Here is a 16028-nt window from a genome sequence, read left to right on the forward strand (position 1 = left end):
TATAATATTTTTTTTTTTTTTTTCTTTTAAGGAATCGGTTCCAAATAAGTAGCTTGTTATTATCAATATATCGATACCACAGTATCCATGTGCCCATCCCACAGTGTTTACACTTTCATCTTTGATGGTTTACTTCCAGTTGTCTTTGCAAATTAAACTGGGACAAGAGAAATATTTTAACCTTTAATCACTGTGATTTTCCTTTATTGCTGTAGCACATTAATCGCATGAATGCCTGTTTGAATTAGCAGTGAAATTGTTGCACACAGGCTGTAGGAGAGGTGTTTTGAGGACAGTATGTGATCTTTTCTCTACATGTGACCTCCTGTAGGTCTCACATGGCCTATATTGTTGAGGGACCTTGGTCTATTAAAGGTTTGACACCGAACGTGTCCTCCTGTAGATGAGTGTGTGTGTGTGTGTGTGTGTGTAGCATCAGGCAGGCTGGATGGTCGTCCTGCAGGGAATGTGTGTGAGACTGATTACCTGTGCTTTCTGGCTGTAGGTCATTTCTCAGCCCATCTACCTCTCTGCCCACTGTCCATTACTCAGAGAGAGATAGAGAGAGAGAGAGAGAGAGAGAGAGAGAGAGAGATTTGCTTGTCAGTTTGCCTGATGCTCTGCGGAGGTTATATATGACAGTCTCTCTGTCTGTCTCTCTCTCTGCGCTGGTAATGAGGTATGACCGTGGGGTCAGTGCTCTCATACGCCCTTGTGTGTTTTGTCGTGTCCTGTGAGAGCAACATGCACAACATACACACAAGTGCACACTATAAATCACATGCGACCTCCACACACACACACTCAGCCAAAAACAAGAAGCACAATGCAGGTTCCCGTACTGTCCTCACTTTAATAACCTCAGAAACACTAACGGCATACTTACATGATCTCTGTAGTGCATTTAAATTCACATCAAGCAGATTAAGATATGACTAAGATATGATATGATAGATTTAACAAGATAAGGGCATATTCTTTTCCCAGAAGCATCAACCAACTATTAGAGGTTAAAGTTATTACAGAAGTTTCATTTAGCCCAAAACCGAAACCCTAGCTGAAAATAAAACTTATTTAATAGTCAACAAATTAATCAAGTTTATTTAATAATCAGCACACTGAGTATTATACAAACATTTAAAAATTAACAACACTAGTTTTTATATCAACTTGATATGATATAACTGTTATAAATGTTGTAATTGTTTATATAATTATAATATAATATAATATACTCCAATTCGTTGTTGAAACATTTAAGCAGTTTCTGTAATAAAAGCTTGTTTTTATGACGTATTTATTCAAACTTACATTAAATATTGAAGACATCACTAGGTTAAAGAAAAAATATAAATAATATGCAATATAGTGCATATATTCAGCAAAATGCTCCTCGCTAAAGGAGAGATACAGTAACTAACGAGCTATGGACATTGAATGGCTTTCAGTGAGGTTAATTAAATGGCTCTACGGCTCTGCAGTTGGTTATTATTGGTTTTGTTGACGTCCTTTCGAGTGATTACATGATACATGATTCATTTCAGTAAGCCATAAGGTTTCTTTCAACACCTTCTGATGTTCATTCATGTTTATTTCTTGCTATAACTTGTAGTAAAGATGAAGATATGAACAGTTCACGTGCTGCTTGAACTGAAGTGGCTACAGCGATCTGTCACGCCTCATTAAAGACCATCAAAATGACATTTATTGTTTGAATATCAAGATAAAATTGACAGAATTTGAACAATGAGACTTGTTTATTCAATAGGAGACAGGTACACTAAAAGTAATGTTTAGTGAAGTTTTGTTCAATCATTCAAGTCAATTGAAAACACCATAAACTAAATAATCTTTCTTGCAATTTAAGAATCAGTATCGGTTCATCAAAATGAAGATTGATTAAAAGTGAGAAATCATTATTGTCAACCCAGTCCTAGTGTCCACACAGCTGACATGTTTACTTATTGTTGTTTATCCACAATATAGACGCCTACACAGTCAAAATGTTGGAGAATGTTTTGGTCAATGATTTCAGCCCTCCAAAACCATTTCAGCTGAAAACAAATATTCATTTTATTTAGCTGATTCGGCCGAATATTTTTGGTTGACAAAATTTCAGTGCATCACTGCCACCTATGGTCACAAGTTCCATTGTTACCAACATTTTTCAATGATTTTGTGTTTCCCAAAAAAATGTACAAACAGGATCACAAAGTTTGGAACTGCAGCTCTTAATTGTAAAATGTGTAATGTAAAAACAAAAGTTGGCATGACTTTCTGATCATATCATTTTTTACAGTGCAGTCTATGTTAGTATGACGTGTGGAATTACAGATCAAGCTTGTGAGCAAAATATATATATATTCTGTGATTGATTTGCATGATTGAATAGCGACTTAAAATTCAAATGCAATGTTTATTATTCACAGCGATACATTATTTCATCTTCAGCTGACGACATTAACAACAGTTGTTCTAGAGGAGACACACCCCTGATCAGCTGACACGTTTCTAAAGGCTTCTGAAATCATCAAACCAGACCAGCCTGACCAATGAAAATCAGCTTGGTGGCTTTCTAAGGCTGGATGAAAATGCTTTTTCAAAAGAGGAAAAAAATACCTTTAACTGGTAAAATCAATATGACACACAGCTTTGAGTGGATCTTTGCGGTTATAAAATGGCTGTGTCATGAGCAGTTTGATTTGGAGTCATTCCAGAAAGACTCCAAAGCTATTCTATTGTCTGAAAAAATACGATCTTTAGTGTCTTTTTAAATTATGTGATATATCTAATACAACATATAACACTATAGATTGTTAAAATAAACTTTTTTTTTTTTTTTTTTTTTTTTTTTTTTTTAGTTAGCTAGGTTTCGGCATACTAAATTAGCATACCACTACTGCTAACCAAATAGACTGCTAAATAGACTGTTAACCAAATAGCCTTTACTCTATGCAAATGTTCAATTATATATTTTTATACTGTACATATTGCAAGTTTTTGCTTCATACTCTTGGAACGCCGCTCTGCAAATCAGATCAGAGGAGCAGAACTGCTGAATAATAATGATGTGAACACATTTACCTGCAGAAAGGAGGTTGGTTTGAGGTAGTTGATCATGTTTTACCACACAGCTTTTCTGTTGTTTTCGCTGCTCTTGTGGAAGACAACAGGAGAGCTCAGATGCCTGCTGATGTGAGGATACTAGCCCTTGTAGGTATGATGGCCTCAGGGTGTGACTGTAGTTTTAACCTCCGGCTGAAGAGACGTCTCGCTCACACCAACATCCTCCTGTGTGTGTATGTGTGTGTGTGTGTAAGTGCTGGGTGCTTGAAATAGTGAGGTATTTGAATGAACATCGTAAAAATATATATATATATATACTGTATATGCATCTGTTTTTACTTGCATGTATTGATGTATTGTATACTTAACAAATGGATTTCTTCTTCTCTCTTTTTTGCAGCCTCTCAGTAAGTACCCACCGCTCTTCAATGACATCTCTTTTTGGCTGCCGACCGAAGGTTACACAGAAAACGACTTCTATGACCTGGTGCGCAGCATCGGAGGAGACCTAGTGGAGAAGGTCACGCTGGTGGACGAGTTCACACATCCAAAGTAAGAAATCCAAAATGTCAGATACAGAACCAGAACCCATAACCAAACAAGCATTCCAGTAGCACCAGACCAAAAATATGAAAAATATATCAAGTTTTTATTTACTGTGAAATGTCCTATTAAAAAATCAGTATGTTTAGCTTAGTTTTTTCTCCTAATAAGGATCTTTTTAAAAACTTTAAAATAAGAAAAAATAGCTTGAGAAGCAAAATGTAGGTATTATAATTTGTTTTCAGAGAGAGTATATTAAATCGTATTCATATTTTTTATGCAAAATCTTGTTTTGAGTGATATGTTTTATTTATTTATTTATTATGATTTGTTTTAGGTGACCACAATGTTATTGTGGATGTACAGTCATTCCAAAAGAATGAGGATAAAAATACAGACAATTATTTATAAAATATGTTTTCAGTGGCAAAAGTCCTGTGCCTAATTATTATTTTTTGCCTTTTTGTTTCTTGTTTTTTTTTTTTTTTTATTAGTATTTTTTCCTTTTTTTCAGTGAAGATATTTAAAAAAAAAAATCTTTAAAACAAGTTCCTTTATTTATTTATTTTAATGCAGAACATGAAGATTTTAGGAAGTTGCTGTGTTCCGTCATTCATTTTGTTCATTTGTATTTGTCAATCTTTGCCATCATTCTGAAAGCTAATGGCTTTCGCAGGAGAGAAAGCTAATGTTATTGCGCGGGGCCGTTGGCAGTGCGGCGTTCATCTCTTGACGGAGGATCAGGGGTCAACGATGCCTAATGGCTCGGTTTTGAACTCTCCAGCATTAGGCTCCATTTCACGGTGGGCCGTGTTTGTCAGGCTCTTCAGACTCATTATCTCTTTCTTCCGTCATCCATTCACAAACACTTTCACAAACCACAGAACGATCCACGTGATTTTCCCTGAATGCAGTTGATATGGCGCAGCTCTTCCTGAGCAGGTCTGCTTTTGTGGACTGCAGAGGCTGTGCTTGGGTTGCCCTTTTCCTGTTTCCTCGCCCTGTGACATCAATAATTAATTGTATTAAGAGGATGAGAAGTTCACCTGCGGGCACAGCGGTCCAACTGTCCCAAGTCCCCTCTACTAGAACAGACTGTGTGTGTGTGTGTGTGTGTGTTAAATGATACAACGAGGAACTGCAGTGCGTAAAAAGAGCCGCAAACATTCATCTCTGTCCCTGCTCTTAATCTTTTTTTAAATAGCAACCTTTTCCCTCCCCTTCTCCTAATGACATCCGTAAATAAGATGACATCATGAGGTGCTGCAAGGGTGTAATAGCCCATACGACAGTTAGAAATTTAAAGAGATTGGTGTTTGTTTTGCTCTTTTTCTAATTCGGTCCAGACCTATGTTTGTGCACACGTTTCTTCGAAAACAAATATTTTATTTGAATAGTTTCTAGAATAGTTTGTGATATTGCCGCTGCGGAAGTACTTTTCTAAGTAGCCGTAATGTATTGTGTGTGTGTGTGTGTTTGTGTGTGTGTGTGTGTGTCCTGCAGCTAATTTCCTCTTTATGATCATTTTGCTGCAGTTGCGTCAATGCCTGTGAGCTCTGCTTCATACTTTCTACAACCAGAGAGAGAGAGAGAAGGACAGGGATGGAAAGGGCAAGAGAGACGTCAATACTTACCTTAAACCTGTTCTCCAACTTCAAATCACCAATTACAACGAGAGGACAGCCAATCACAGCTCATCTAGCCTCCAGCCATCTCCGTCCGTCAGAAATGTCACATTCGCAATATTGTCCTAATCATTTTCTCTCATTTTCTCTGCGGTACTGCTGACTCGGGCGGTTTTGAGAGCTGCTAATATGATGAGATTGGCAGCGAGTCTCCCATCATGCTCTTCTTCAGTGCGGTGAGAAATATTCTGGCATCAGACGTGCCCTCAAAGAGCCATTGGAAACCTAATGCTTTTCCTTTGTGCTCGCTGTTTTACTTATGACAATACCACAGCAGGGTTTTCCTTCAAAAATGACTCGGTTTTTATATGTGACTAACAGAAATGTGAGTGGTTTCTCATTCTGCAAAACAGTGAATATCCAAGAATTCAGCTGTCGTCTAATTTTTATCATACGGATGCATTTTTATTTTTTTTTTGCCCTTAGCATAAATAGCAAATATGTTAATTTTAAATAAAACAATCATGTCATTATGCATCATAATGGCATCGTATTTTTTTTCCGAAACTGAAGTTTTCAAGGACAAGTCTAAGGCATCTTGTTTTTTTTGTTTTTTTTTATGATTCTCAGTGGGGGAATCTAATTTGTCAACCCTGTTACCTTCATTTTCTGAGAACAAGGTTTGCAAGTCAGTTTAAATTGTAAAACTGTCCACCCTGTTACCATAATTATGTAATTATTTTGTGTATTTGGTGTAATGAAATGTGTTTATGCGGTTTAAGGTTAAAAAAACACATTATTTTCGATTTTTACAAATCTCATCGTTCTGAAAAGTGAGGTGGGCTCTGATTGGCCAGCTATCCAGTGCGTTGTGATTGGCCGAATACCTCAAGCGTGTGACGGAAATGTTACAGGGCGTGTTTAAATGAGGTGTTTTAGGAGGGCGTGGACGAGTCTTAACTTTTATAAAGAATATCTCTTTGGGCTTGAGACTTTAGTCTTTGCAACTTTAGGGATCTTATCTATTCACGAACAGCTTGTAACACTCCAAAGAGAAAGGAAAACTTGAAATCGCATCATATGACCCCTTTAAAATATAATCATTCAATTATTTTTCCAAAAAGTACTTAATAGTTTCACACCTTGAGAATAAAACTTGTAATGTCCATTTTAACTGTCCACCCTGTTACCATAACTTTGTAAAGTAAACAGTTGATAATATAAAAGTGTACGTTCAAATATCAGCATAACATTCCTTTTTTAACAAGTACACATATAAGTACAAAAAGTTTCGCATCTTGAGAACAAGGCTTGTAATGTCAATTTAAAGTATACAAGTGTCCACCCTGTTACCATCATTTTGTAAAGTGAACAACAGATAATATAAAAGTGAACATTAAAATATCAGCATTATATTCTCTTTTCAAAACGTACTTAATAGTTCCACACCTTGAGAACAAGATTTGTACTGTCAAATTAAATAGCAAAACTGTCAATTCTGTTACCGTCAATCTGTTCTGTTGCCATAATTTTGTATAGTAAAGAACTGATCATTTAAAAGTGAACATGCAATAATAAGCATTAAATTCTCTTTCTAGAAAGTACTTTATAGTTTCACAACCTTGAACGCAAGGCTTGTAACATCAAATTAAATTGTAAAACTGTCTACTCTTTTACCATCAACCCTGTTACCTTTCTGAAGGTGTAATTAATGCATGTTCCTACAAATATTGAAATGTAATAATGTAGCTTGGGATGGGACAATGCAATTTATTAACATTTAAACATGCTAGGGTGCTGTGCGTGATTTTCAGTGCAGTTTCAGTTATAAGGGTTGGGTCAGGAAGGTTGTCTTTCTTTCTTTCTTTCTTTCTTTCTTTTTTGGCTTCAGTATTTTAATACTTGTGCTTAAAAAGGGAATGAATTTAGTGGAATGTTGCTCAAACTGATGCGGGATGATTTATGCATCAAAGTTTTAATACTTTTGCTTTGCAAACTTCTAACCTTAAGTGTGAGCAATAGTTATATGATGTTTGCCTTAGCAAGCGCTACTAAAAATTGTATTGCATTTTTTCCAGAGTCTCTATATTGCCGTGTAAGCGAAGGCAAAGAATGAAACCAAAAGAGCAAAAACGTTGCATAAACCAATACACCTTTGAACAGCACACTGTATTTATCAGCACATCACTTATTTGTGCTGTAATTCAATCAACTTTCACAGCAGGCTATATCTGCTGACAGTAGGTTAATCTTGCATGCTATCTGTTGCCTAACAGTATTTTTTGGTTGTACGGAAGCATTCACTGCAAATTCCCCTAACAACTGAAATGTAAAACCCAAATGTGGGAAGTCATTTATAGTGAGCTGAGATACAGCGGCGTATTTTATATATATATTTGTGACACGCATATCCTCCGCTTGAGACAGCTTGAAAGACTCAGGTGTGCCTATCATTTATTCTGTTTCCAAAAATGTTCGTGGAAACAGGTTTGCTGAGGTTTTTCAAGGCTGTGTTGGCCCCATTAACAAAAACAATCTTAATGCTTTAACTTAGACAGTTAGAGAAGAGGCAAGTTACATTTTTAGAAGAATATGTGCAGTGAAATAGGCTTCTGAATGTTAAAAAGGGCCAAATGCCACATTCACACTGAACTTTATCCGTCCATTATATGATGGATGTCTATATCCCTCAGAAATGTCAGGGTATTACATGGAAGCTGTCCAGCAATAAACATTTCTGAGGATTTGTAGCACCTGACATTCAAATTATGGTCTTTTCCAACTGTGCAGCAATATATTTAAAGAATTAAAATATCATTGAGAACTTTCAGTAGAACAGTAGTGAGAGGACAAGGAGGCAATGCAAATGTTTAGTTTAGAAGTGCACTTTGTCTCTTTCAGTTCAATTGTGTGCATTGTTGGCATGAAAGGAAGTATTTATTCAGGTTGCTATTCATTCAAATGTAACATTCCATCACTTGCTCACCAGAGGATGCTCTGCAGTGAATGGGTGCCGTCAGAATGAGAGTCCAAACAGCTGATAAAAACATCACAATAATCCACAAGTAATCCACAGCACTCCAGTCCAGCAGTTAACATCTTGTGAAGTGAAAAGCTGCATGTTTGTAAAAAACAAATCCATCAAGGCATTTTAACTTTAAATTGTCGCTTTTGACCAAAATACAAGTCCATGATCCATAATAACGCTTCCTCCAGTGAAAAAGTCCATCTCCTGTTGTCGTCTCACATCAGAATCCTCCCACATATTTGTTTAGATCTGTTTTAGACTTGTAAACGGTGTTTGATCGCTGCAGATTTCTCTCCTGATTCAGACAAGATGACTTCCTTTCAGAAAAGGAAGAACTGTAGAAAGTAATATTATGGATAGAGAAGTTATTTTGAGTGAACTGTATGCAAATGATGAAAACAAATAATACTAATAAATAAAGGGAAAAATGTGCAAAATATAAAATAAAATATTTGAAAAGTTAAATTAAAATGCACAATTGAACTAAACATTAAAAAAAAAAAACTAAAAATAACAATAAATAAAATGATTCCGTAAATTTAATTTCATTTAACACTAAGAACTAAGAAAGTAAAAGTCACGCTCTCTCTCTCCTTTGCTCTCTTTCACCGTGGAGCTGTTTGTCTGACATCAATAACAAATCTCACCCGATGGCCACTATAATCCAACACAAATCTGCATTTGTCGGCACGTAACGCTGTCAGGTGTAAACAAGCAGAATTAATTTGGAAAGTTGACAGCTGTCAATAAATCTGACAGCTGTGGACAGGAGACCTGATGGAGAACTGCCGGATTTAGCTCGACTGAGCGCGTCCAACCACTCTAATTTATGCTCTCTGTGGTGTGATACAGTGCTGATATATGTGATCTTCTGCTGGTTGGTGGGTTATTGTGAGGTTTGATTATGGGATATGTGACGCCATCTGTAGTAATATCACATTTGAGAGCATCAGCATCGGCTGCGATGACGAGACTAGCGTTCTGAGGCCCTCATGGTTATGTATTTATATGTTGGAAGCATCATCAGGATTTATGTCATGCTTGATCAATGTTTGCTTTGCTGTCAAGCAGTTTGTGTGAAAAAAAGAAAAGGTGTGTGTGGTTGAGAGACACTTGTTTAGCTCTTTTCTAATCATTTTCATTTCAACACTGATAAAAGTTTTAGCTATATATGTTAGTTTATACATGTATGTGTGTGTCAGGTTATATACTATGTAAGTGTATTGTGATTTTATATACCTTTTTAGATTTGTATTATACTATTTTAAAAATAATGTAATAAAAATATATAATATCTTAATTATATAATTAAATAAATTTATTTATTATATTTTATTAAGCAAATTCATTAAGTGCTATCTATTTCTTCCTAATATTTATTTATTTATAATATAATTTATCATTTAAATTAATTAAAAATAAAACCCCAAAATAAAAATATTGCATTTTTATTTAATATATTTATAAAAAGTCATTAATTATGTGATAACTAAGTATTAATAATACAAATTGTATATTTTTCATTCTACTTTTATTTTTACTGGAAGTTTCTTTCAAGGGAACTCTTAATGAAAAACTATCTACGCTTGCTACACTCTTCTTATAATGTATATAATGGAATCCAATTGTTAAAAAAAAAAAAAAAAGGTTTTGAATTTGCTGGCTGAATGACAGAGCGTGAGGGAGGGACAGAAGATAGGTGTCAAAAAGTGTGAACTTACATGACTGCAGTTGCAGCTAAGCTCGGCCAGTCAGGTTGGGAGACAGTGATAGGAGTAAGGCAGGTACTGCTAGCAAATGGTTGTCCTCATCAGCAGGCTGCTGGAAGAGCCAGACTTGTTAAAAATCTGCCCTCTTTGTCGGAAGCCCGGGGGGATCCTTCCGGAAAGCGCTACAAGCCAGCAGGCTAATGTCTGCCACCATTACTGAGCCACAGTGAAGGAGACACAGGAGAGAGAGGGGGTGTGTGTGTGTGAGAGAGAGAGAGCGAGCGAGAGAGAGAGAGCAGAGTGTATTTAATGGCCCATGGCTCAGAGAACATCAATTATAACCTTATGAATAATGGGGTGTTTTTGACGATGCAAAACTGTGCAGAGGAAGATGCTATGCATCACATTACACCTCACAAACATGCTCACGCTCATTCACACACATGCTGACACATTAATACCTTACACCTGTAGAGTGAATAGTGCTAAAAAAAGAGATGATGATGTCAAAGGTTTAATCATATTTGACTAAATTTAAAAGCACATTTAAAGGGATTTTTTCTCACACCCAATAGTCATTGCACAAGAAAACCAGAGAATGAGGAGTAGAAGCACATTTCTGACTCAGAGTGAAAAGATATGAAGATAAAATTAGATTTGTGAGGTGTAAAAATAAGAAATCCGTCTCACAAGTGTGAGATATAAAGTAGATTTAAATTTAAAGTCACAGTTGGAAGATATTAAGCCACAATTATAAGAAATAAAGTTGGAATTGTGAGATATAAAGTCACAATTACAAGAAATAATATCATGATTGTGAGATTTAAAGTCACAGAAGATATAAATTCTAATAAGTAACGATATATAAATATTTGTAAGATATAAGGCCAGAATTACATGAAATAAAGTTGCAATTGTGAGATTTGAAATAACAGTTGAAAGATATAAAGCCAGAATTACAAGAAATAAATTTGCAATTACAAGAAATAAAGTCACAATTTTAAGATTTAAAGTCACAGTTGAACAGATATAAAGCCGGAATTACAAGAAAAAAATATGCAATTTCAAGAAATAAAGTCACAATTCTGAGATTTAATGTCGCAATTACAAGAAATAAAAGCTAAAAACAGGCAAAAACAGACTTTCATACATTGCTGTTATTATTGTGCAGTGACTCACTGATGAATGTTCCAAATATATGTTTTTCTTTGTAATTTTTCATCAAACTTTTGCTGCACCCAACCAAGTTTCTGTAGCTCCATGGAGTAAAAATGGCAGATGCCACCTAAATAGCTGCAAGTGAGATCAATGTGAATGCTAACAGATACTGTAGTTTCTCCAGGTTTTATAAAACTTCTTGACCCAGACACTACCAAGACCAGACCATCCTATCAAATTAGAATAATAATAATAATAATAATAATAATAATATCAGTGAAGTGACCAGGAGGCCAGTAAGAGTTCAAGAGCGAAGGCTGACATGGCAGAAGCTCTCCAGACAACAACAGTCTCCTCTGTAGTTCACAGATTCAGTCGCTTTGGGACAGTGACCAGAGGGAACGACACTTCTGAGAAATCTGAAGTCGTACCTGGAGTTTGCTAGAAGCCTTGTGACAAAAATCTGAAACCTTTTTGAAGAATATTTTGTGGTTGAGTTTTATAGCTCAAAGGCAAAGCTCTGTCTTTGCCACCAACCAGATAAAGCTCATTCAACATCATCCTTAATGTGCGGTCATAATGGCAAAATTTCGTCTATTTCGTCCATAGTCTGCTTTTAGTATTGTGGTGATGGATGAAGCACAGCTCACAAAGAAGATACTTTCAAACCAAGCAGATTTCTGTTGGTCAACAAAGTGAATCCACAAGACCAACTCGAACTGATTGCAAAACCACATGGGGATTTTTTTTTTTTACCCTCAAGCAAAATTCCCAATCATGCGGATTCCTATTGTAATGACCGCACCTTTACTGTCAAGCATGAGTAGCTGTGTTCAAAATATGAAATATGTCTTGAAATAAAGCATATTAGAGTTCTGGAAAGTGCCCAGCCAGAGACTGAATCCATTTTGGAATAAAGTAAGGGAAAAAGATTCATAAATGTGTTGAATCTGTTGAAGGGAGAAAATTACAGGGGGGAAAAACTGGAGGTGTAGTAGGATTAAATTAAATTAAATTAAATTAAATTAAATTAAATTAAATTAAGTTATGTTATGAATATTGAATGACGTAGATTAAAGTCTGTTGAAGAGTAATTAAGATTTAAGGGTTAGTTCACCAAAACTGAAAATTCAGAAAATAAAAATTTACTCAACTTTACGTAATTCCAAACCTGTATGTTGTATTGTTTTCCCTTTAAACATTCACTGTAAAAATTATACAATGTATGTACTCCGTAAAATAATGGCAATAGATTAAACAACAGTAGGGGTGGGCGATATGACCAAAATCTTATTTCACAGTATGAGAAATTTTATTTCACGATAACGATATGTACCTCTATATAGCTATTTTTATTTTATTTTTGTTATTAAAATTAAGAAAAGAAGCAAATTACAAGCATGTCCACTTTGACAATATATTGTAATGATGCATTTTATTAATCAGCAATGTATAATTTGGTGGTGAGGCCAGTGAAAATGTAAAAACCTGATCTACAGCAGAAAAGTCCTTATGATGAGCCCTGTAAATGTCTTGACATTTCCTCCAATGAGAGGCATTACACTGTAGTACACAAATTTTACAACTCCTCATTCTTTCTCCTCGCTCAGTTTTTGTTTGAGAAGGCCTGACTCATTCTCCTCAGTCCTGGTGGTTCTCATTATGAACACTGATGCTCAGCCAAAGGAAGGAGAGATGAATGAAGCTCAGGCTGACTCACTTCACTTTGACTGCTGTTTTGTCAGCTTTTACTCAGCGGTCGGACTGAGATGAGGACTTTAAGAGGTCTAGTCGCTCAGCTGTGGGGTTAATTAGACGGCGCTTTACTGCGGCACTTACAGATTTGTTCATGTAGCAATCAGTGATGAAAAAAGACACGGATCACACCACATACTGCATCACTATGCTGAGATTAGCCTTTTAGAGAAGCGTTTGTATGCGCTGCGTCACCGTGGGCAAATGTTTTATACATAGTCCATACACTGATGTTCAACAGGAAACAGCATTCACAATGCATTTGACTTCAATAATGTGACTCACAAAGCAGATATTTCTGCTTCTGGATGCTGATTGGTCAATTAAATTGATGTAAATACACATTATACTATCAGCTATGATTGTTTGCTAGTTTCTGTGTGAGACTACGCTGTACCCATAGAAGCGAGTTTTTATTAATCTGAGCCAAAGAGCCATCTTGATGAATTCATCATTTATTTAGTTTTTATATGATAAATTATTATTCTTAATAGACACACTTTATATATATATATATATATATATACATACAGACGTTTCCGTTCTTTAGATAGTATCAGTATTTTTTGTTCATACAATGAAGTAACTGGTAAACAAATCAGCTTGGTTACCAACATTCTTCTTTTCTTCTGGTTACCAACATTCATAAAGAGTGAGGAAATGATGGACGTTTTTTCTTCTTCACTTTTTTATTATTATTATTATTAATTATGATGATAATAATAATAATATTTTATTATTTTTTTAATGAAATGATAAGAAACTAAAACTGCCAGTAGTAGGTGGCCATAAATGTCTTTATCATTAAGTTATTTGAGTCATTTATTCATTCATGCAATTCGTTCGAACTGCTGATTCATTCAGGAATGAAGTAAACGGCTCTCTTTATAAATGGGCCATGGATTTTTGAAAATTACCTTTCATGCAGTGTGTAACAGCGCTAAGTGAATGAAAACATCCTGCAAAGTTTTAAATCTATAAGTGCACCGTGTATAAAGTTCTTGTCTTTCAAAAGAAAGAGTCTACTCCGAGTCATGAAAACGAGTCGTTTTTAAAACGAATCTTAAGCTGTTTCAAGTTGACGTCAACATGAAACATTAGCATATTTATGCCCGCCCACTTGTTGTGCGCGCAGACTCGGGAAAACTTGAGCCTCCCCTTCCTTAAACACCGTAGCGGATTCCTGTGGAGAAGACGCTGTGCTCTGCACTGTCAGGGTAAATCCGTTAAGGTACAGTTAAATACTTATTTAGTTGTGTGTGTTGTGTTCGCTCCACGCAGCTTGTAGGTCTCCATCTAACCGGTTAACAGCAATATATGTTCGCTCGCAATTGTCTAGAAATGTGTCGATGAATAGTGAATCTTTGTTGTTGTTATTACTTGTAGTTCTGATGAAGAATAGAGCAATACGTTAGTGTACAATCTGCAGTGCTTTATCAATACGTTTCTGCATTGGGCTAACGCATATACCATGGCTGTTTGGGTGTTTATCACCGAGCTGTGGGCTAAGTACTGCTGATGGGCGTTCTGTTATTGACATGCGCTGCACGCAGTAGACCAATCACAACAGACTGGGTCATCAATCAGAGATACACAACAGATCTGCAGTGGCTTTATAGGTAATATTTTCTTTGGCAAAACTGAGCAAAAACAGACAATATTGTAGCCTATCTAAATATGTTTGAAAAAGGTTATAAAAAAATCAATAATTATCGACATCGAATGATATGAAACATTATATTGTGATATTTTTTTAGCTATATCGCCCAGACCTAATATATATATTTATTATACATTATTATTTTTAATCTGTATACATGAGATGTCATGTTGTTAGTCACCCCACATTTGGGAATATTCTTCGAGAAATTATGTGAAGCGGAATTGATTTTATCCATCAGGATTTGATTGGATGTCTTGGGTGAAAGCAGGGTAGGTTAATATAATTTTTCCCTTGGTTACATCAGCAAAATAGAAAACCCATTTCAGAGTGGAGAAAGTCGTTACATTTTGATGAAAGATTAAGAAAACAAACTTTTTTTCCCCTCTAGAATAACATGCGCTAATAAATTGTGAACAATAACACCAGGAACATTTATTAACAAAGAAAAAGGTGAGTCAGTTTTGATCGCTTTTTAAAAAATATATATATCTGAGAAATGTTACAGACACATTAATGGTAAAAAGATCAATTATCTAACCATAAGCCATGAACCCAGGAGTGTTTTACTGTAGGAGAGCGATGATATCGTCAGATGTAGGAGAACAAATGGGTTGTTCTTGAGCAGCAGTGTGAGCAAGGCTCCATCTGTATCTGTCTCTGTCTCTGTCTGTCTGTCTCTGACGTCTGTATCAACTCTCCACTCCCTCCCTCCTGTGTGTATGAGAGCAGGCTGTGTTTAATGGCGTTAGCAGGCAGGAGTGAGCGTAATTGTGCCGCCTCTAAATTTATAGAGGCTGATAAGTCAGGGCCGGGGCTGCTGGGTAATCTCTGTGTAATTGAGAGTGGAGGTCACCGCTGGGAGACGGCATTGCCCCGCCAAATCCCACGGGCCCTTGTGTGTCTGTAACTACCACGACACAGTGTTTGCAGTGCTCGTCACTTTACAAATTACAGTAATAGCACTAAAATGCTATTTGGCCTTATTATATAAAACATAAAATAAAAATCAATCTCTGTATAAAGCAGAGGTCAACAACATTTTTGACGCAAAGGGCCTTTTTTCTTACTAATCATTCTCTCTGTACTGTACATTATGGATGTCAAAGTAAACACTTTAACGCATTAGTTTAAATATGTTTAATGCTGTGAAACACACATTTATTAAATTAGAACCATGCATCACTATGCAGATTATTCTTCTGTGTGGTGACTACAAACAGATCGGTTTGTTTTGAACTGCTAGCAGAGCATGTGCTTCTCTGCTAATGGAGAAAGACCCTCTTATAATGATAATATATTTGCTAATTAAAGGGGTCATATGATGCGATTTCAATTTTCCCTTTCTCTTTGAAGTGATACAAGCTCTTGGTGCATAAAGAAGATCTGTAAAGTTGCAAAGACTAAAGTCTCAAATCCAAAGAGATATTCTTTATAAAAGTTAAGAGTCAGCCACGCCTACCTAAAACGCCGGCTAGAGTCGC

The 16028-nt window shown here is 35.8% G+C and overlaps 1 protein-coding gene across 1 annotated transcript in view; it reads left to right on the forward strand.

The window, feature by feature from the left end:
- Positions 1-16028, forward strand: part of fars2 (phenylalanyl-tRNA synthetase 2, mitochondrial) — a 144101-nt gene that overhangs the window by 85983 nt on the left and 42090 nt on the right. Inside the window, exon 6 of the mRNA XM_016491935.1 lies at positions 3467-3618. Within this exon, the coding sequence (XP_016347421.1) occupies positions 3467-3618 (152 nt within the window). The remainder of the gene's footprint in view (positions 1-3466; positions 3619-16028) is intronic.

Source organism: Sinocyclocheilus anshuiensis, unplaced genomic scaffold (genome assembly GCF_001515605.1).
Source record: "Sinocyclocheilus anshuiensis isolate Anshui unplaced genomic scaffold, SAMN03320099.WGS_v1.1 scaffold762, whole genome shotgun sequence".
In the NCBI taxonomy this organism is placed as follows: Eukaryota; Metazoa; Chordata; class Actinopteri; order Cypriniformes; family Cyprinidae; genus Sinocyclocheilus; species Sinocyclocheilus anshuiensis.